The 21,165-nt window shown below is 38.4% G+C and overlaps 2 protein-coding genes across 4 annotated transcripts in view; both read left to right on the top strand.

Moving 5' to 3' along the window:
• The window catches only part of LOC306770113 (tenascin-like), a 63,108-nt gene extending 53,423 nt beyond the window's left edge, over window positions 1–9,685 (top strand). For all 3 annotated transcript variants that reach the window (XM_079258919.1, XM_079258917.1, XM_079258918.1), the window contains 11 exons: window positions 1,243–1,365; window positions 2,475–2,618; window positions 3,028–3,147; window positions 3,397–3,546; window positions 4,387–4,523; window positions 4,655–4,802; window positions 4,887–5,038; window positions 5,391–5,487; window positions 5,662–5,817; window positions 5,946–6,109; window positions 7,159–9,685. In XM_079258919.1, the coding sequence (XP_079115045.1) occupies window positions 1,243–1,365; window positions 2,475–2,618; window positions 3,028–3,147; window positions 3,397–3,546; window positions 4,387–4,523; window positions 4,655–4,802; window positions 4,887–5,038; window positions 5,391–5,487; window positions 5,662–5,817; window positions 5,946–6,109; window positions 7,159–7,257 (1,490 nt within the window). In that variant the 3' untranslated portion in view covers window positions 7,258–9,685. The remainder of the gene's footprint in view (window positions 1–1,242; window positions 1,366–2,474; window positions 2,619–3,027; window positions 3,148–3,396; window positions 3,547–4,386; window positions 4,524–4,654; window positions 4,803–4,886; window positions 5,039–5,390; window positions 5,488–5,661; window positions 5,818–5,945; window positions 6,110–7,158) is intronic.
• A 3,821-nt stretch (window positions 9,686–13,506) lies between these two features.
• Window positions 13,507–20,555, top strand: qrfp (pyroglutamylated RFamide peptide; the record flags this gene model as incomplete). Its single annotated transcript, XM_079259299.1, has 6 exons — window positions 13,507–13,703; window positions 13,797–13,905; window positions 13,987–14,122; window positions 16,087–16,325; window positions 16,738–17,091; window positions 19,959–20,555. The coding sequence occupies 6 exons, from the start codon at window positions 13,507–13,509 to the stop codon at window positions 20,553–20,555; spliced, it is 1,632 nt and encodes a 543-aa protein (XP_079115425.1).
• Window positions 20,556–21,165: the final 610 nt, after the last annotated feature.

Genomic DNA, 21,165 nt, shown 5'->3' with positions numbered 1-21,165 from the left:
TCAAGAGTGAGGTTTTGTCTCAATGCAAGAGATGGGGTGAATATTGCATGCTTGCAAATACATATTAAATAATGGAACTTTTCTCTTACCATCTAAATTATTTTAAACTAGTTACAGGTTCATTTTCATAGTTATATTGTGATTTAAATTTCATGAAGTGCAACAGAGAGCAAAGCGATTCATTTAAAAGTACTTAGAGCAGTTAAATATCAAACAGAAGAGGTCCTTACACTGAGCCTTGGGGGACTCCGCTCTACAGCCTGCTCAGCCTTCGGTCATTTTATATAGTCAACTGAGCTGACATCAAAAACAACAGTAGCAACATAACACCACTCATTCACTGCTGCTCTGGTCTTCTCTCATTCAGGGTAAGCTAACAGCCAGCTTCACTGACACCCCCTTCACCTCTCACCCAAACCAGGGTAAGACCATGGCTGGTCTCTGTACGTCTGTCTTTCCCCATCTGTCCCAAGCACAAAACATGGAAATTCTGAACTGATTTTAAAAGAAAATGATAAATCATCAAGTTGATTTATTGTGTAACTTCATTAGAGTTTATAAGATCAGATGAGAGTGTGTACCAGTACCGTTCAGCTCAACAGTGTGGTACACACACAATTTGACTTTAAAGAATGAGATTATTGTAACACAAATCTCTAAACATTTAAAACTGCTCAGGTTAAAAAAATAAATAAATAAAAATATGAAAAAAAAGCTTTAATTATTGTATCCCATTAATATCCTAAATGTATTTGTGTTCATTCACTGTAAATAATCCCCTTCTTCTTTTGTTTCCTGATCATTTATTCCTGCCGAGCCTTCATTTTCAGGTTTGGCTGACCAGCTAACTGCTGTATTAAGACTTAATTCTCTCATTGCTGCTACCCAGGGTCCATCATCTGCACTTAATTGTTACACCATTTGTCTGTATATGATTTGTATACTGTATATATGTTTGCACTGTACATATATACACATAAACTCATTGAAGCACTAATAGCAAATGTGTGAATGAATAAATATTAATGTGCACACACTGTTTTCACACTTTCAGTATCTGTTGTTGTCTGTTTCCTGAAATCCATGTAGTCTTTTGCCTCTTTTCTTTTTCTTTTATGTATGTCTTCAGTTTCTCTTTTTTTTTTTTTTTTTTGCTCCTTTTATTTCATCCTATAATTATCCTTCTTCCCTTCTTCCATCTCCTTTAATTACCACTCTTATTATCTTCTTATTACCCTCCAGGTCCAGAGCCTCCAACTAACATAGTGTTCAGTAAGGTGACAGAAAACTCTCTGACCGTGTCATGGACCAAACCAAAGAGTCCTGTAGATGGTTTTAAAGTCACTTACACCCACGCAGATGATGGTAAGGAAAAAATTAATCTCCTTTTTAATTTTTTTTAATCATCATATCATAATCATCTCCAGACTACAGAGTGCACCTACATATAAACTGCACCTTCCCCGAACATGCAGCAGCTCTATTTCCTTCTTCAACAGCCACATTGGCTACCTCTACCTTGAAGGCTGCATCATCTGTATTTCTTTGTGTGTTTTACGTGATGATGGTGTGTGGATAAAGTGTAAAATGATCCTATAGCTATTAAAAAGCCATATATTGGCCACATTATTGTTTAAGTTGCAGGATTGAAATTGTGTGGAAAACTGTAGCAGCCTAATGCCTGGAATTACGGTCACAAGTAGACGGAGATAAATCCAGAAATATCTCTTTGATTCAATTTAACTGAAACCAATATTTTCATTGAAATAATCATCCTCTGTGGATTCTATATTTCACTTGCCAAAAACGTGGAAAATTATATCCAGCAGTAAAACTTTAAACAATAAATAAAATAAAAATTTATTGATGTCTGCGCCACATCCACCTGCAGCCACACAAAACAACTTAATAAGATGTCGTGATGGGTTTTTTTTCCCATTGTTAATGTCTTTAAAATCTCAATTGGATGTTTGCGTGTCTTTAAATGTGTGATCTTGTGATATGTCCACCCACCTTTCATGTCTGAGAGGAGGCGAAGAGTTCATCTTCCTAAATTCCTAACCAATGATATTAAAATATGCTCCACAAGATGTATTAAATGGGCTTTTAGGACTTCTGTTCTTTGTCCAGTTCAACATTTACTAGGTTTCTTGACAATGCTGATTTTTTTTTTTTTTTTTGCAACTTAATACATATCAAAGTGTAAAGACACGTTGTGTTTGTGGGCATGTTGTCTTGTTGGGTTTTTTTCAGTGTTTTTGTTTTTTTTAAGCAGAAGAGGAAGAATCTTAGAGCAATAACATTTGAATTAGAATTTTCCACTTTTTATTAACAATAAGACAAAGCATATGCAAACCTTTAGAGTTTTTTGTAAAAGTACCTAAAATCTTTCTTTCATTACAAAACCAGGTTGTGTTCTACATTTGAATCTAATAATGTGTAGAAACCAAAAGTAATCCTCAGTCCTCGCGTAGGTGAGCCGGTGTCAGTGACTGTGGACTCGGAGGACTCCGCCCTCGATCTGTCTCGACTTTCTCCTGGATCTACTTATGAGGTTGCCATCATCTCTACCCTCGGACTAGATGAGAGCGATCCCATCAAAGATTTAGTAATGACACGTGAGTCCTGAACGCATATTTGGAAAAATGCCGGTAAATGCAAAAATGTTGCATTTATTTAAGCTGATGCTTGTATTTAAAAAAAACGGAGAAAAAAAAACATCTGCATCTTTTCCTGTTTTTTTTTTTTTTTATTTTTTTTTATTGTTTTTATAGCAGTAAATTGCGTGTTTCATAATATATGTAGCAAGTGGTGAATCTGGAAAGGATGAGTAGCTTTTATTTTAGGTTTCCTCTGAGGCATCTAATCCTGGATGCATTTCAGTGCTCTGTCTGTCACTTTTATGTCTTTTCTTGTGAATGTTTTTGTTCTTTTGCACAAATTCCATTCAGTTAACATATATCTGTTTTATTGAGGAGTTACTTTTTTTGCTCCTTATTAATATCTGCAGTTTTATATGCCCCTCAGTCCCTGACCCACCCACAGACCTCCGCGCCATAAACGTCACTGACACCACAGCCTTGTTATTGTGGCGTCCAGCATTGGCTACCATTGACAAATACGCCATCGTCTATGGCTCAGGAACAGGTAAACATTGATGTTTTTCACCTTTTTTTCTTACCTATTAAATGCTTCTGCAGCAGACTGAGCAGCTTCTCTTAACTTTCCATTTTTAGCTAACTTAAGAGGAACTAGTACAGCCCCTTAGTTATCTTCGGCATTCATTTTACACAAATTTAAATGCACAGTTTCTGCACCCTATCATTAAAGTAGTGGGATTAAATAGCAGAAAGTTGGTACTCGGGTGCCATTTGTTGATGTTTTTTGTCTGTACAGATTCAGAGTTGAGGATCACAGTGTCTGGAAATGCAGCCGAGCAACAGCTCAGTGGTCTGAAAGGATCCACCACCTACACCGTCACCATAACCAGCCAGCTTGGCAGCATGGAGAGTTCTCCAGCCACCACCAGCTTCACCACCACCAGCGGTCCGCACACAGACGCACCCACACTCTCTCACACCGTTACCTTTAGTACATCTTTAACCCTTTCATGCATCGTGGCCAGATTGTGCAGACCTATTTACAAGCTTTTTTCCTGCATATTCATGAATAAGGATGGTATTTTTGTCAATAAACCACTTCAGTCGATATTAATGAGCCATCCAATATGTTTTCACTCACTGAAGAATAAATAAATATATGATGGTAAATGGACTTGTACTTCTATAGCGCTTTTCTAGTCATACAGACCACTCAAAGCGCTTTACACTTCTTGTCACATTCACCCATTCACACACACACTCATTCTACACACTTATACCCCGATAGGGGCACATCGGGGGGCAGTTTGGGGTTCAGTGTCTTGCCCTAGGACACTTCGGCATTTCAGGGGAAGCCTGGAATTGATCCCTCAACTTACCTGTTGAAGGACAACTGCTCTTCCTCCTGAGCTACAGCCGCCCCATGATATAATTGAACATAATGTAATTAAACAAGTTTGCCTTTGCGATAAATAGGAAAAGAAAATGATACATTTACATATTCTAATTATTATTATATATTATTTTATGAATGCAAAATGCAGAATACATTCAAATAAAGCATAAATCATGATAAATTCCAAATATCACTAATAAACAAAAAAAGTATCATTGCATATGTCTGTAGAGGTAAAATACTGTATTTAAAAAAAATGTTGCATTGTTTTGTATTGATTCATTTATGGAAGGGTTAGTGATTAACAGATGCATCTAAGTACTAAACAATGCAATGACAATATTAGAATAGTGACTGATCATAAAGCTGAAACTTACTTTTCCTCTTCAGGTGCAAGGGATGATGGACCACGAGACCTCCAGGCCAGTAATGTGACACCTCGCACTGCTGTGTTGTCATGGAAACCACCATCACAGCCTGTGGGAAGCTACATATTGACCTATCAGACTGAGGGTCAAGAAATAAAGGTGAGAAAGGTTACTCGTCTTAACTACTTTTTTTTTCTCGTGAAGGTAATCAGTTGGATAGAAATGTTGTGTCCCGAGAGATTCACCTCATTCTGTTGACAACTCTTGACTTTCTGTGTTGTCCGCGACAGGAAGTGGTCGTGGACGGCACATTAACTCAGTACAGCCTGAGCAGACTTCATCCTGGATCCCTGTACACAGTGCAGCTACATGCAGGAGGAAGAGGAGGAGGAGGAGGAGGGCGATACTTATCCACAATCTCCACTGAATTCACCACTGGTACTTTCCTGATTTTAGGTCAATGCCCAGGTCTTAACTGGAAGAGGTCTTCAGCATTTTCCTCCTCTTTCTTCTCCCTCCCAGGCACACTGAGGTTCCCCTTCCCCACCGACTGCTCTCAGGAGCTGCTGAATGGCATCCACACGTCGGGCGTGGTGGAGATTTTCCCTCAAGGGAAACTTGGAGCGTCAATGATGGTTTATTGTGACATGGAGACAGATGGTGGAGGCTGGATGGTACAAGTCAAATCTAAGAGTTTTCATGTGTCTCTGAGCGCCAGCAAATATGCCGAATACAATCCTCATAAAAGTGTCCTGGAGCTGAACTGCATGTTGACAGCTCCAGACTATGTTTTTTCAGCTGGGAAAGTAACACAGTCACACATTTATCTGGATGGGACTGTTGCATTATGGATTGTTTGCAGCTTTAATGTTGCAAGAAAAGAGTTTTCACTTTATTTATGTTAAGAAGTTTGCTGTCCTTGTTGTCTTGCTGCAGCATGTCTTGATGGGTTAAAAGTGAAATGCTGCTCAGTCTTAGTCTCTGTTGTGTTGCTGAGGTTTTCAGTGTTTTGTTTCTCATACGCAGGTCTTCCAGAGGAGGAAGGACGGTTCAGTGGATTTCTTCAGAGGTTGGAAAGATTACCTTAACGGATTTGGAGATTTGGAAGGAGAGTTTTGGCTTGGTGAGAGAAAGAGACTCTTTGTGAAACTGACACATTGATTTCTTTGAGAAATCTAGTTTTTGCTCACAGGAAGGTTGAATACATCAGATAATTGAACGTGAGCAACAAATGGGAAACCACTGGCTTCTGATAGAAAATCTTACAAGTTTTAAACAATTGATTTAATTCTTCCAGGTCTTGAGAAACTCCACAACCTGACAGGGATGACGAAGATGATGCTGCGCGTTGACCTACGAGATCAAGGCAAGACTGTGTTTGCCAAGTATTCAACGTTTGAGGTGTCCAAGAGGAACTACAAACTGTCTGTGGGCGGGTACAGCGGCACTGCAGGTGAGACAAAAATAAACAGGTAGAGCTGGAAAATTCTGCTGTTAATGCTAACCAGGAGGAAATCCCGTACAAAACAATGGCATAAAAACTTCCTCTTTCTCTCCTTCTGATATGTCTCATGGTTTAAGGTGACTCACTGAGTTACCATAACAACAGGGTCTTCTCCACCAAAGACCGGGACCCAACACCTTTCATCACCCGCTGTGCCATATCTTATCAAGGAGGATGGTGGTACAAAAACTGTCACGAGGCAAACCTGAACGGCCTCTACGGCATTGACGTCAAACATCAGGTAACCTAATTCAATTCAACTTTATTTGTATAGCACCACTTCACCACAATGTTGTCACAGGGCACTTGTACACAATTCATACATAGCCTATAATAGAAACCAACTGATTACATCGAGTCATGACTTCAATCCAATCCCCCATCCTGAGCTGCACGCGGCGACAGTGGGAAGGAAAAAACTCCCTTTTAACAGGAAGAAAACCTCCGGCAGAACCCGGCTCAGGGAGGGCAGCCATCTGCCTCGACTGGTTGGGGTGAAGACAACAGGAAAGACAGATCAACATGTACAATTGCACTTAATCAGGAAGACCTGCGGAAAAAAGGAGAAATAAGTTAGAGACGGCAATATTGACATATATTTATACATTAATGTATTAGGAAAATAGAGCGAGGTACTTCTCAGTGCACCAGGTAACATCCCCATTGCTACATAAGTAATGGTTGGCTAGACTACCCATAACTATATGAGCAAAGAGCAGAACCTGGACAAAGCTGAAACCCTGACTGTGACTGTGTTTATATTTATGTGTCCATGCCGTGTGTGTGTGTGTGTGTGACTCATTCATCCAAAGCACAAGCCTAACAAATTATACCTTGTCGTAATGGTAACTAATCAGGGCTTCCAATGATGTATCATACAACAACATTTAATAAAGACGAGAAATAAGTGATAAAAACACAAATTTCTTTACTTTTTGTGCTATTTTTTTTTTTTTTTGTCTAAACATGTAGTGCCACTACAGGTGAGTGTTTTCTTGTCCTATACTAGATGATGTGGGAAATAAAGAAGATCAGCAATAATACAAATAGTTAGTGTGAACAATTTGCTCCTCAAATTAGATGTAAATTATAATTTATTCGCCAGACATTCCTTCTAATTAGAAAGACAGTGGAGTTACAGTTACAGTTTTCAGAGCAAATATCTTCGTATGGGATCAAATGGAAAAGCTGACTGTTTACTTCAGTGTTCTGGCACCCTGCATATTTCAGTTTAAAAAAAAAAACAATCACATGTAATTGTATTAATTTTGTCACTGATGTGTGTGTCAGGGTATTATCTGGACCTCATGGAAAGGAAAAGAGCATTCTATCCAGTTTACTGAGATGAAGATGAGACCAGCAGCCTTCAGGCCTCCAACCACAGGATAAAAGTGAGAAAGATGATGATGGACTGTTAAACACACATGCTGACAGCTGTGTGTCAACACACGTGCACACACACACACACACACACACGTATTTTAAGAGAGACAACCTTTTCTTTTTCTCATTTGTATAGTCATTTATCAGTATGTTACTGTAGAATGTACAGATTCCATCAGTAGCATTTTCTAGCAGGGTAACTTTCTCAGTATGTAAAAATGGAGGTCTCACAGATTTCACCACAACTGGCGTCTAACTTTGAGCCATCCTGATTTCCTGTCCATTGTTTCAAACTAAACATAAATCCAAAGCAGAGTTATGCAAAACCTCCCTAACCTGACGTGACCTGAGAACCCAACTAAAACAGACCCAGGCTGGTTAGATTTCACCTAGAACAGTGTTAAAGAATACTCAGCGTTGCACATCCTCCATATACATAGACAACAAAAACAACAGTATAACTATTGGATATTTGATCAATTAATAAGCAGACATCTATGAATATTAACACTTTAACAGCAAAAGTCAAGTCAAATCACTAGATGGAGACAGTCTTTGACCAATAGACAGCTGCTAGAAAATGATCTATGAGATCCAGTCATATATGTAGACCTACAAGAACAAAATGAGACATTATGCAAAGGCTAAAGCCTGATTAGACACAGCTAAATCTGGACCCGATCAGTTCAAAGAACTAGTTCTTTAAACTATTGAACTATTGACTTCCCTGAAACTAAAAACACATTTTTAATACACTACAAAGTTTAAATAAGGCTGCACATAATTAGGCCCGTTCAAAGCTAACTAGCTGAATGCTAAGTAGCTTAGCTTAGCATAAAGCACTAATTTTATGGGAAAATAGTAATTGATCATTGCTCTTCTGTTCACTATGACAGAAAGCTGTGCTTATTTTAAGAATTTCAAAGTTGCATTCCAGTTGTCCTCAAAACTCGGAATTCCAACAAATCTTTGCCAAATAATCACAAACCAAGCTTCCCCATTTGAAGATGGCTGCACCCAGTACCACTTCTAATCCTTTTTTGTCTTCATTAAAATTCTTTAAAATATATTTTATGTCTGTTAAGTTTCCAGTGTAAACAGCAGTGAGCTGTTTTTACGATAAGTACGTTGTCGCGGTGGCTTGTTCATAAAAAAATCGCACTATTTGGTTTGTTTTACATGATCACCTAAATTGGCTGGTATTTGCACAGTGCACATTTTTACAGTGTGTTTGGGATTCTCTTTTTTTATTCGCCATTTGTATGATGCCCACGAATTGACTAATTCGGAGGCATCCATTTTTTTCCAAGTTGGTGCAACTGGAATGGAAATTATATGGTAATTACGACACCTACTGTTGGCTGCTCGGAATTCCAAGACAACTGGAACGCACCATAAAGAGAGTAAAAGAGGTCACATATTGAGGGAATGTAAGTTTCACAAAGCTACTTAGAAATTTTTGTACATCTATCAACTCTGTGTAAATAAATACATTCTTAGTCTACAGACCTTTGTTCACTTTGGCACATTTTCAACTTTCTTTTCACATACAAATAAAAAAGTTAAGCAGAATTATGATGAACTATGAGGAAACTTTGAACATCTTCTCAATCTGTCAGCTTTGTCAGTCAAACTAAAAGGATTTCCTGACACGTTTCAGTTAACGCTCAATTAGATTTATGAATAACACTATCGTCAGGGCCATCCCAGAATCTACTGGTTGCTCTGGCTCTGCACGGCTGATCAACTGAAAAATGTAACAAGGTTTGTCAATAAAGCTCAACAAAAGGTTTGTTGTTGTAGTTTTGTTCATTCAGTGGTCAGTTTGCAGGTTTCAAAGACAGTTTGTGAGCTCCATAACCTTTTTTTTTTTTTTTTTCTTGTGAATAAGCTGATTGATAGCGGTTTTGGTTGATGAAATAAAACTGCAACTTATGTTCATGCATGCATGTTTTGTTTTGGTTTATTTTCATTATTTTTTGAATTATGATTTTCAAAAACTGATACAAACTCCTTTCTGCCATTTCATGTCAAACATGAATAATAAATATATATATGTATATTAACTTGCATTGTTTCAAGCAGGTGAAAAAATCTTTTATATTACTGGTTTATTTCCACACAATCAAACTAAGCACAGGACCTGGCTGTGAGTCAATTCCTGTTTAAACTCTCCATTTGTTTGCAAAGCTATTCAGCCCAGCTTTAAAGCTCAGCAGCGCCTCCCACTGTTCATTTTGAGATACACCAGCTTCTCCCTGGCTGCTTAGTAACAGTCAGATGAGTGATGCAGTTTGCACCTGCTGAGGTTCAGCTGCCAGCCGTCCTCGCAGCGTTTGACCGTGTGTTGCTTTGCTGTATTATTTGTAAACTTTTTTCCCTCCTCTCTATGTATGGTGCTAAAGAGATACTGAAATAAAATGGTTGTAACTGAAAAGCATAGAGTGGTCTGTTTTGTTTTTGGGTTTTTTTTTGTTTTGTTTTTTTTTTACAAAAACATAAACATTTAAGCACATTAAACATGTATTATGCTAATGCTGTTATATAACACCCCCCCCCCCCCCCCCCCCCCCAATTTGCAGGATATACTCAAGTATTTAGTTATTTGACGGTAAATATATATTTTCTTTGACCATACATTAAACTTTTAAGGCCCTTTTAATTCCTCATTACTAAGTCTGTGGTGTTTGAGGTTTTTACTTTTTGTCTAAGGAGATCAAGAAAGTTGCAAATCTTTTGTCTTTACTTAGGATGTGGACTTGAGTATTAGTTTGGGGTTTTAGCCATCAGCTACATACATTTTTACATACTAATTATTCTCCAATCCACATACAACACCATTTTCTCTTCTTAATTTGTTGATTTTGATAACGTTTAATCGACTTAAAGTAGCTTACCTAGAGAAAGGCATCTGAAAATGTTCTATTTGTCTTTGATATTATTAAAATCTTTTTATAAATTTAAAACCTTTTTGGTTTTAGTTTTATGCAAATTAAGGGATGTGAACTCTTTGAAGCTCAAGTTTTTTATTAATACTGATTAAAATGTAAATGTACTTCCTTTCATGAACTTGTGAAGACTGCATTTTTATTTCTGCAGGAAGCAAAGGCAGGAGAGGCCTGCTGAGTTTCGGTAAGCCATGTTTGTCATACGGACTTGCCTCTCCTGCACATTTATATAATAATCACTTTATATATTTTGAGAGGTGAGACTGAACATTTTTTTTACAATTATATGAAATGGCAGCCTGTCCAGGGTGTACTCTGACTCTTGCTCAGTGGTAGGCTGCAGCTTCCACTCGACCCTTAACTGGACTAAACGGTTTAGAAAATGAATCAATGGCTGGATAATTGAGTGAAAAGGACAGTGGTAATTGAGATGCTTTTATAATTTATAAAACAGCAACTTATAAAGTTAGTGATTAGTTTTTTTAGGATGGGGTGTAAAATGATTAAATTACTTAAATCACTTAAAATAACTGATTATATATATGTATATATAATATATATATATATATTACACAAACACACATACACAGTGTGCTTTTCCATGCCACCTTTGATTTGGTAAATCCTCTTTCCACCACAACAATGCCTTACCCTCCATGTAGGAGGCAAACTCCTCCTCGATTGTCATCTCCTCTCCTGGGTGATTGTCCAGCTGACTAAAAAGGAGCAGGCCCAGTGGTAAAGGTGTCTTTTCATCTTCCACCACAGATCCCAGATGTCCTTTTAAACAGCTTTTGTTTTTTAATTGGTCCCCAGGGTACAGCCACACCCCACTAACCCACCTGCTTACCAAGCAGCCAATCACTGTGCACCTTTCTGTACCTGCCGTTCTTCTTGTTTACAGTTGTGTGTCTCTTGGGACGGGTGACGGATCAGATGCTGAGAAAGTGATTGGCTGACCATGAGGTGGTGATGCAGATCTCAGGTTGAGGAAACTGATCCCAAAACCACAAGACAAGAAGCTGCAGAGACGCCTGAAAGGGTAAGAGCATTTATGTGATTTACAATTGGGAGGAAAAGCTAAGGGGGTGTTCAAGATCAGGATAGCAGTTTTGGATCTATCAAAGTGGACCTTCAACTTTTGTTTCCTAAAGGGAGGTGTTTATAGAGCTCATATAGCACACACTCATTGAAAAGCCAACTAAGCTTCTGATTCGGACTGGTAAGTTCTCTTCTCATACTTGAACATGTAACTTTCTTGAGTTGTTTAGGACTGCAATCACAATCTTTCTGCTACTTAATCTGTTTGTTGATTCATGGCTAAAGCTTCATTTACACGTCCATGAATGTCCAAGTGACTCAACTGCAAATAGCTGTTTTACACATGTACAGTTTAAATACATTTATATAAATTAAATGTATGAATGAATTCAAATTGGACATTGTAATTTGTGACATTCTGTCTTATTTCCACCACCTTGTTGATAGTAAACTTTAAACCCTATGACCAATGACAAAGTGGAATCGTGTTTGTGGGAGATTTGTTGATATGTTTGGTATTTACCAAACTCTGCACATTGTTTCAAAAGTACACATTTAAAAAAATGCAACTCTGATGTGACAGGAAATGATCAAGGCATTATTGTTTTTAACTCTCCATAAATAAGCCAATAAACCAGAATATTTCAATGGGACATAAATCACTAATATGTGTCATTTATTGAAGACTTGGTCTTGCACTTCTTAAAAACAAACTAGTTACAACGTATTAAAAAGATTAATAAATAAAATTAGTTGGTAAAATAAGTCAAAGCCATTCAAATTACAGATTCATAGAGCACTTTTCTCATTTTTATTTTTATCACAATGGCAGTAGAGGTATGTTAACTACACAATGCAGTCTCTTTTATTCCAAATATATCTAACTAAACAAGCCATCAGAGTTATTAAGGATAAAAGAGATTTTAAATAATGCCTGTATAATAGCAAGTCATAAGATTATTCATAGCCATTCACAGCCTTTTTAAATTGCATGTGTAAACACAAAATACTTCAAACTTTATTCAACCCATACATTTGGCACAAAATATTTGGTCAAATTGTTGTTTATTGATGGAAACATTAAATGCCGCTGTTTTTAAACCTCTAAAGACATTTATAATTGTGAAGAGGAGGATAATTACTCCCACTGCCTTTTCAGGACAATGATGATGTCTCCAGATGACCAAATCCTGGAGGGCCTGTTGTTCAGCGGTGAACTCGGTGAAGACGTGGAGGGGGCGGAGATAGACTTCGGCCGAGCTGCTGTGGAGGAAAATTCTACAACAGATAATGTGATTGTGTGACCATGCCCTTTCTCTTTACAAAAAAAGTCAGAAATATCTCCCTTTCTCTTATCGTCCTGTACAAAATAATACTGGTTACAAACTCCACAGCTTCATGCTGTAGCTTACAGTATAATCAACTTGCAGCCTTGCTAGCCCCCTATTTATAGCCTCATACTGTTGTAGTTTAGTCAACACTAACTGGATACCGAGGTACTCTTGGTATTCTTTAAAGTTTATTTTCAACTCCAATGCTAAAATTTTGATTAACTGAGTTAATGTGTTGTCCCTTAATCCACTCACTTAAAACTAAATATGACATGGTTTCCCCACATTATCTTAAAACTAATTCAGTACTATCTTTTAATTACATTAGCACTGCTATGTAGCTTCATGCTAGCATCAGGTTAAAACCTTTCCCACACAAAATAAGACTTAGATAATGTGTAGTCCCTTAATCCACTCACTTAAAACTTGGTTTCCCCACATTATATTAAAGCTACTTTAGTGCTACCATACAATTACATTATCACTACTATGTAGCTTCATGCTAGCATCAGGTTAATAACCTTTCATAACATTAATAGCTGTGCTTGTACAGGGACAACATCTCTTCTGGAAAAATGCAGCCAAATGTCATTATATCCAAACAATAAGAACGAGGAAACCACGTTAAAACCTGCAACAAGCTGGTGTGGCGCTACTGGCATATCACCTGTCAGTCACCTGAGGTAGCACCTGGGGTGTCAAATTAAATTTCATCAGGAGCATGTGTTACTGTCCCCTCTAACTTCACCACTGCTCATAAGCTAATAAATTTAGTTCACTAAACAACAAATGCAGAATATTTTTTTAAAATACAAAACTAGTTTAACTACAATCAATAGGTGCAATGCTCTGATGTCTGAAGAACTAAATATGAGCCTGTATGTTGCCACAATGTTCTGTTATATTAAGTTCCAGTATATCTGTTTTAGGCTACAATGGCTGTGTCCATCCATGAACCAATGATGTGTGCTGGTTGTGCTGAGCAGGTATGCGACCGCTTCTTCCTGTTGGCAGCAGGGAAGGTATGGCATGGTGAGTGTCTTCGCTGCAGCCAATGTCACTGTGAGCTGCAGACACATCCTTCCCTGTACTGGAGAAATGGAAGCATCTACTGCCAGCAGGATTACTGCAGGTCCAGCTGATTAACTGAAATAATTTACCTTCACAACAAATCCAGACTCATCAATTGAATCTCTGACACCTTTGTCTTGCTTTTGATGACCAGGATGTTTGGAGGTGGTCAGTGTGCTCGCTGTTTCCAGCCAATCCCACCTTCTGCGTTGGTCATGAGATCTGGCGAGTGGACCTTCCATCCTCACTGCTTCTCCTGCCAAGTAACCTTTAAAGCTTCAAACTTTCTTGAACTGATTACACTATGTCAATTAAAAAATAATTTTATATTTTATATTTTGCAGGCATGTGATTTGAAATTGATGCCAGGGAACCTGTACTGCATGCAAGGTCCAAATCTCTACTGTCAGTCACATTATTCTAATGATGGAGGAAATGTGCCAACACAAGACCTTTCACTCTATCCGAACCTTAAAGAAGGTGAGTTTTTCTATGACTTAACAAAAAAAAAGGAAAATTTTAATAAAAAAAAAAAAAAAAAAAAGGGTCAGTGCCAGAACTACTGTTATAAAACAACTCATCAGTGATGTTTATAAAATGGAGGGAAGCTTAGCTTATATGCTAAAGTTGTTCATAAATGTTGCCTTTCTTCTCTTATTTTACACATTTGTAATGTCTAAACGCATACGTTAATTAATGGCTTCACCTAGAGAATCACATAGGAACCTGTAAGTTTCCCAAGCTGGTAACATACCATTTGCAGAATCTGACAACATGGAAAATTAGAGTAAAGGATAATGCGGTAATGTATTCTAGAAAACTTTTACTGAACATATTGTCCTGTCACTGTTTAAACCTGGGAAATACAAGACGGTCTTGGCTGCTGACTGGTGAATGAGGCAGGGCTGGATATTGGATGGAGCTGGATGCCCAACCACGCCCCCTCAACATTTTGATTGGTTGCCATAGCTAACTCTAACCTTAACCCTAATCCCTGACACCCACTGCCTGTCTAACCACGCCCGTTTAAAATCAACCACACCCATTTGATATCCAACTCCACCCAATATCCAGCCCCGCCCCATTCTCTAGGCTGCAGCCGGGGGTTATTGGGAAAAAACTGAGAAATCACCACATTTGAAGGATATTCAGTAAGGTTTTATATATGGTTTAAAAAGTAAACATAACAAGAAAACAAGAAATTGCAGTGTCTTTACTGCAATATTTCATTCAGTTTGAATTGAGGTGAAAATTAATTCTCCCAATTTTGATGAAACAAAAATGAATTCATGAGCAAGCAGCAACCTCCGGCGGTTAAAAGTGAAGCCTATGCGGAAGTGCATAAAACTGCAGTTCCCCCTTCATCCACTAGGGGCTGCAAAACAGAGCAAATCCCCATAGACTCCCATGTTAAAAAGGCCAACTTCATGGCAGAAATTAACATGTTTACAGCCTGGTTTAAAAATCCATTTTCGGTTTAAAGGTCAGGTTTATCTTCATGACAACTGTGGGGGGAGTGAATTTTTTTCTAACTTGCCCGTTTTAAAGTAATTTAATCTCGAAGTTCGGCATATTTAGGGGCATGTTGTTTTGATTGACAGGTACCAATCTCTGGCTTCAAGTAAGAAGAACATAGAACAACTGCGTTTTTTTTAGCCGGTTAACAATGTGACTTAGCTTTAGCCCACTTACCTCTGTTAGCGGGTTAGCTCCCGTTATCTCGGGGTTAGCTCGGTTAGCTTTTAGCTACAGAAAGCTCGGAGTTCGCTCGATGTCAATCATCCGCCATGACGCTCACGGCTGCCCTCTCAGCTCCACCTCTTTGCCCATATTTGTATTTTCCGGGCAAGACGACGCGCATGACGCTGCCAAGATGGCGACTAGGGAACTGCCCACTGAGATTCAATTCAGCTCTTTAGAAACCTATGGGTGACGTCACGGAGACTCCGTCAATCTCTTTATATACAGTCTGGTCATGAGCCATAAATATGTAAATAAATAAAAGATAAATAAATAAAACTAATAGGATAAACGAAATGGCACTAAAACCAGAAAATAAAACACACAATTGGGAATCTCCACGGAAAGTCAAATGGAATATATATCTATATATATATATTACTATGTATGGCTATATATTTCCATTTTATCCACTTAAGGGCCAGGTGGGCTGCTGGGTCAGGTCACCAGCCCATTGCAGAGATTAACAAACATCGATCAGGATCATTTTTAATGCAAGAATTAAACCATGAATTATGTAAAAGTTGGAATGCGGAATGTGGAATAATTAGTTTGAAACATTAGAATGAAAAACAAAGTATCAGGCTCTTCTGGGTTTGTCTCAGTTTTTTTCCAAATCAGCAGCTGTTGGAGGACTGTGCATAAATATGCTGTAAAACAACGGTGCACTTCTCTCATCTAACAAAGCACTTTTTTAATGCCAGAAACAAGTCAGAACCAGGTGTCAGGTGAAGGAGAGGACTCTGTCAGCAGTCCAGAGCCACGACTGGACGATGGAGTGGCAGGTGGGCGGACCCGCAGGCGGACTAAGCGAATCAGGACCTGTTTCCGCAGCGAGCAGCTCAGAGCACTGGAGTCATATTTTGCCCAGAAGCACAACCCCGATGGTAAAGACTGGACCTCTCTTGCCCATAAAACCGGCTTGCCAAAAAGGGTCTTGCAGGTACATACTCTTACATCTTACATATGCTAAAGGGATAACAATGAAAAGCTTAGTGCATTAAGACTTTAATGTTGGAATAAAGCAGCCAACCTGTGCTGCACGTGTTCTAGTTTGGCTGAACAATGTTGGTTAGAAGCAAGGACAATACCAAGCAAGTTAAATATAAATTCTTTTCGGTAGCTTTGGATGTGCTCGGGCCTTAAATTTCTTTAAGGTTTAAATCTATTTTGTGTCATTTGTGGCTCTTGGTGGTATTTAGCATCAACTGGTTTCTTCGTTGCCCCTTTTCAGTCTCTTCTTTGTATATGTCTTCTTAGCCATCTTTTTTAATTTTGTTCCTTTCATCTCTGTTCACATCTGTTGTTGTTTATGCACTTTTTGTCATCTCTACCTGACCTTTTAATCCCCTCAGGTGTGGTTTCAGAACGCTCGGGCCAAACTGAGGCGTTCCCTCAACTCTGATGACTCCCAGGTCAACTCTCCCGCTGCTCCCCCTAGAGCTGCTACCATGCCAACCAGCTCGTCACCACCAACCTGCTCCCCGCTGGACCAGCAGCAGCCGTTCCCCACCAGCACCATCGACCAGATTCAGCTCTCCCTGCTTACTGCTCCAATCAGCGAGCCATCTTTGAGCCCAGTTATCGATCAGCCATCGCATCAGCTGCTGCACAGTCCCGCCTTTTACCTGGACTACAATTCCCAGGGTGCCTCAGGGTGTATCTCCTCTTTAGAATACCATGGGAACTTTGGGGAGGCAGTCGTAGAAGTAGAGAGGGAAGGTGATCCTGCTAATTTCAGTGTGGATTATTGCTAGATAAGGGTAGTGGGAAACCAAAATTTAATTTTTTAACTTAGACTCGATTTTGATAGTACATGTAAAAAAAACCTCACTTGAACTGTTGGGTTTATAATAATTTTATAGTATAGTTATTGTGCAGTACAACTGCAGGTGAGAATAGTGGGGTTTGAGGGGTGTGTAAGTTCAATAAGTTTCATAAAATACCAACCTTGTGTGGTAGAGGTGGCATTGCTCCATTTGAGTAGTGAATAAATAAGCTGTTCTTTCACTTACTTTCTTTCTTCAGAGTTTTTTGTCATTCAGTGTGCAAATCGAGTGGAAATGAGCAACTTAAATTTTTGGGTTTTTGAATTTTTTTTAAAGTGTGTTTTTGCATTAAATTACCGCTCTTTCTTATGTTTGGGTTCACAAAATATGCTGTGTGAAATAACAGCATATTTCTCCTGGAAATTTACCATGAAAAGCCTGATAAGCATGTATGTTGCATTTCCCTGCTAATAATACATCTAAAAATTGTTTAACCTTCTTAAGAACAAATTCCTCTTATTTTTTCAAAAGTTTTTTACATACCATATCTTACATCTACAGACATGTACAGTGGGATTTTTTAATAAATATATATATATATATATATATATTTGACTTTTTATTTATTTGATTTATTGTTATCTATTCTAGAAAACATATTTTTAAAATTATGTTTTAATATTTCTGTAATATACACAGCTTATAGATAAAATAGCTGTACCATTTTCTTTTCCTAACACTGTACTCATCAGAATACAGGAACACAACGTTGGTAAAGATCAGTGAAACACGTGGTTTAACATAACCTGATCATAACTTCAAAATTTACCACCTAAGTCAAGTATTACTGTTTTTCTTCTCTCCTGCTACTTTTTACCTGTTAACTGTGCAACAATGAGTAAAATGTAGCGTAAAATGTGTTTTTAAGAAACCCAATTCTATATCAAACTATGTTTTTTATTAATCCTTTTCAATTATGTGTTAAAATTCCCATGATTTATGATAAATCATGCTGTGGTGAAAATACTAGAAAAGGCTTTCTGTGTGCGCGCGTGTGTGTGTGTGTTTTATTCAACAAGAAAATGCATGGAAATCTCAAATTATTCAAATGCCGTACCTGTTAATGAGTCTGGCCGTGTGGCTCTTTTGCACTATAATTGATGGTATTTTAAACCAGTTAGTGGCGTCATTCACTTTGAGGTGTGGATTCATCTCAAGATGATTATGACATTCTTTCAGGTGTGTGTGTGTTTTCCCTGCGAGACGATATTCATAATTAGGGCAACAGTGTCTTCCTCCCGGAGACTTTCTCTCCTCACAAACATCTTAATGACACATTTGCATCATCTTCCTCTCAACCCAATCAAACCGCCACAATGAGGTGAACTTACCAGTCCTTAGTGTTGAAATGGGTCAGCGTTTCTCAGCTAAAAGAATGATGCTTGTGGCGTCAAGGAGGCGAGGGGCCAATAGGGGACAAATGGTTGGTAGGTGGAGGTGGGCAGTTTTTAAAAGCTCTTCTGAGACAGGTGTTGAAGATACAAGAAGTCTGAAAGATTACAAGGTAAGTTGCTAAACAGATGTGGCTAAATGTTCTTGTCTGTCAACTTTACTGCCATTTATTGTAAGTTAATTATTTCCTTGTCCCCTTGTGTATACAAAATATACAGTGGAGACTGTCTTCTGTGGTATATTTATGTCAAGGGCAGCTGAAATGCAGCTTAGTGATGAATGCATACCAAACTGTGTTCAAGATGAAATACCTTACTTTGTTTAATATTATATTCTTGTCTTCAAGGCTTTTCTAAGCTAATTTGTTGCAGTGCTGACGATCATTTTCTTTAAGAAACGTGCACTATTTTATTAGTTTAGCCTACTGTGATGCAACCTATGAAAATATGATCAAATAAGTCCATTTTTTTTATGTGAAGTCTTTATTTGTCCCCCTAACAAAGTGTAAATTTAAAAACTACTTTTACAGTGTAGTCTGCTTTCTGGTGTCCATCAAGGGGATGAAGACAAAAATCACATTCTGTTCAACAGAATTTTGAGAAAGTTTGTACCACAGAGTGATGTAAACTGTCTCAGAGACTATATGTATAATATTTGTCATGCTGGGTTCTTATAAGTTAATTCTTAATCAGATGTATTTTATAGTGAATTACCCATACCATAACACTTCCATCGCCATGCTTTACATTGTTATTCCTGAAAATATCAGTCTTACGATCATGCCTTGTGTGCTGTGATGTAATCTAGTAAATATCTGACCCCTCAGAGCAGAGATTATTTTGCAAGAGCTTGCTGTATTCTGTGTGTTTGTTGGAAAACTGATATTTTGCTTTGGTATAGTTTTTAAACAGGGAAAACCCATTTCCTTCAGTTCACACTTCTTTTTTATTTGATGCAAGATCCACACAGTAAAATTAAACTTTTGTTTTTTGACCCTTTTCATTGTAGATGAATAATCTGAATAATAAACTAAAACTATTTTCTACCCACCCATCCATTTTCTTTACCGCTTAGTCCAGGTAAGGGTTGTAGGAAAGCAGTATCCTGCTTCTCGCCCAATGATTGGCCGGTCCATCACAACACTTTTTACATCTCTGGTTAATTTCCAGACTTTTTAACCCTAGCCCTGTTTATCTGAGAGCTGACAGAGCTCTTTAAAACTTGGCATGACAATCAAAGGTTGGCTTTTCCATAGGTCATAAAAAGACCATGGAATATTAAAGATTGAAACTAAAGTAGAAACTCTGCTTCATGATCTTTCATCAAATAATATTCCTACTTGTTTCTGCTTCCAGATGATGCCTTTCCATCTCGGTCCCTCCCAGCTCACCTTCCTCTCCCTCACCCTCCTCTGTCCCATCCCACAATTGGTCACGACATTTCCCCAACTCTCAAGCCCTCTACGATCTTTAGTGAACGGAGCTGAAGTACAGTCTGCGCTGCAGGACTTCCAAGCTGCTCTGGAGGAATTGAAGGATCCTGTAATGATGTTAGAATGGCCTCAAGACCATCTTTCAGCCTTGCTAGAACCCAAGGAGGAGGAAGAGGCGAACAATGAGCCTTGGGAAGACGAGGCGCTGCTTAGGGCTGAGAGAGACTTCATGGATCTGCCACTTTCTCCTTTCACTGGGGATAATTCTTTAGAAAACATGTACTTTCAGGATGGAGAAGACGGTTGGAAGAGAAATGATGCTCTGACCTCTATGGCTGGAGGACTCCAAGCTGTCAGCCGCGAGAAAGGAGGGTTCGGTTTCCGCTTTGGGAGGAAAAGGTGGATTAAAAGGGGTAGCTGGGATGCAGAGGTGAAGGGGGAGGAAGGGGTTCAGAGGACACCAAGTGAGAGAAACATGAAAGGGATGAGGGAGGAGGCTGATTGGAGAAAGAAAGTGTGAAACTGTGGAAACGTCTTAAACTTTTGAGGGTGCTGATCCACTTCAAGTTATTTTTGGCAAGAAAGGTGACAGCCAGAAATAGTCACTAAGTTTCAAACAGAATAAAAATGGAATTAATGTGAATAATGGATGTCGAAACTGCAGGAAAACTTGCTTTGTGTATCACTACCCTAAAAAATTAAGAAAAAAAATTGTTTCTTTGGCAGATTCCTTAGGAAAATGTATTACAATCTAGTGTCCATGATATTTTAAGTTAAGAATAATAATTAAAAAAAATTATATGAGCAATAACAAATATGTCTATGTCTTAATTCAACACTGAACATCAATGATTTTCACCGGGGGGCATTCCCAGTGTCTGCTTTTAAAGAAGATACAGGTAATCCCAAAAACATTCACACATTGCCCATTTTAGTGCAAAGAACTCTAATTTTCCTGAGTCCATGTAATAGTTCTTGTCAGGTGGTGCTAAAGTCCTGAAACCATAGCCTATACTACCATCTTGCCGTTCTGTCTCTGATAAAGTACAGTTCCCAACCCCTCTTGGGATGTGTTTGTATGAAGAACAAATGGTTGGGTCAATTCTGCACTCTCAAAAATAGAGGTACAA

Source organism: Telmatherina bonti (assembly GCF_933228915.1).
Source record: "Telmatherina bonti genome assembly, chromosome: 19".
Taxonomy (NCBI): Eukaryota; Metazoa; Chordata; class Actinopteri; order Atheriniformes; family Telmatherinidae; genus Telmatherina; species Telmatherina bonti.
The sequence above is the reverse complement of the archived record's forward strand: the minus strand, read 5'-3'. Positions and strand labels throughout refer to the sequence as shown.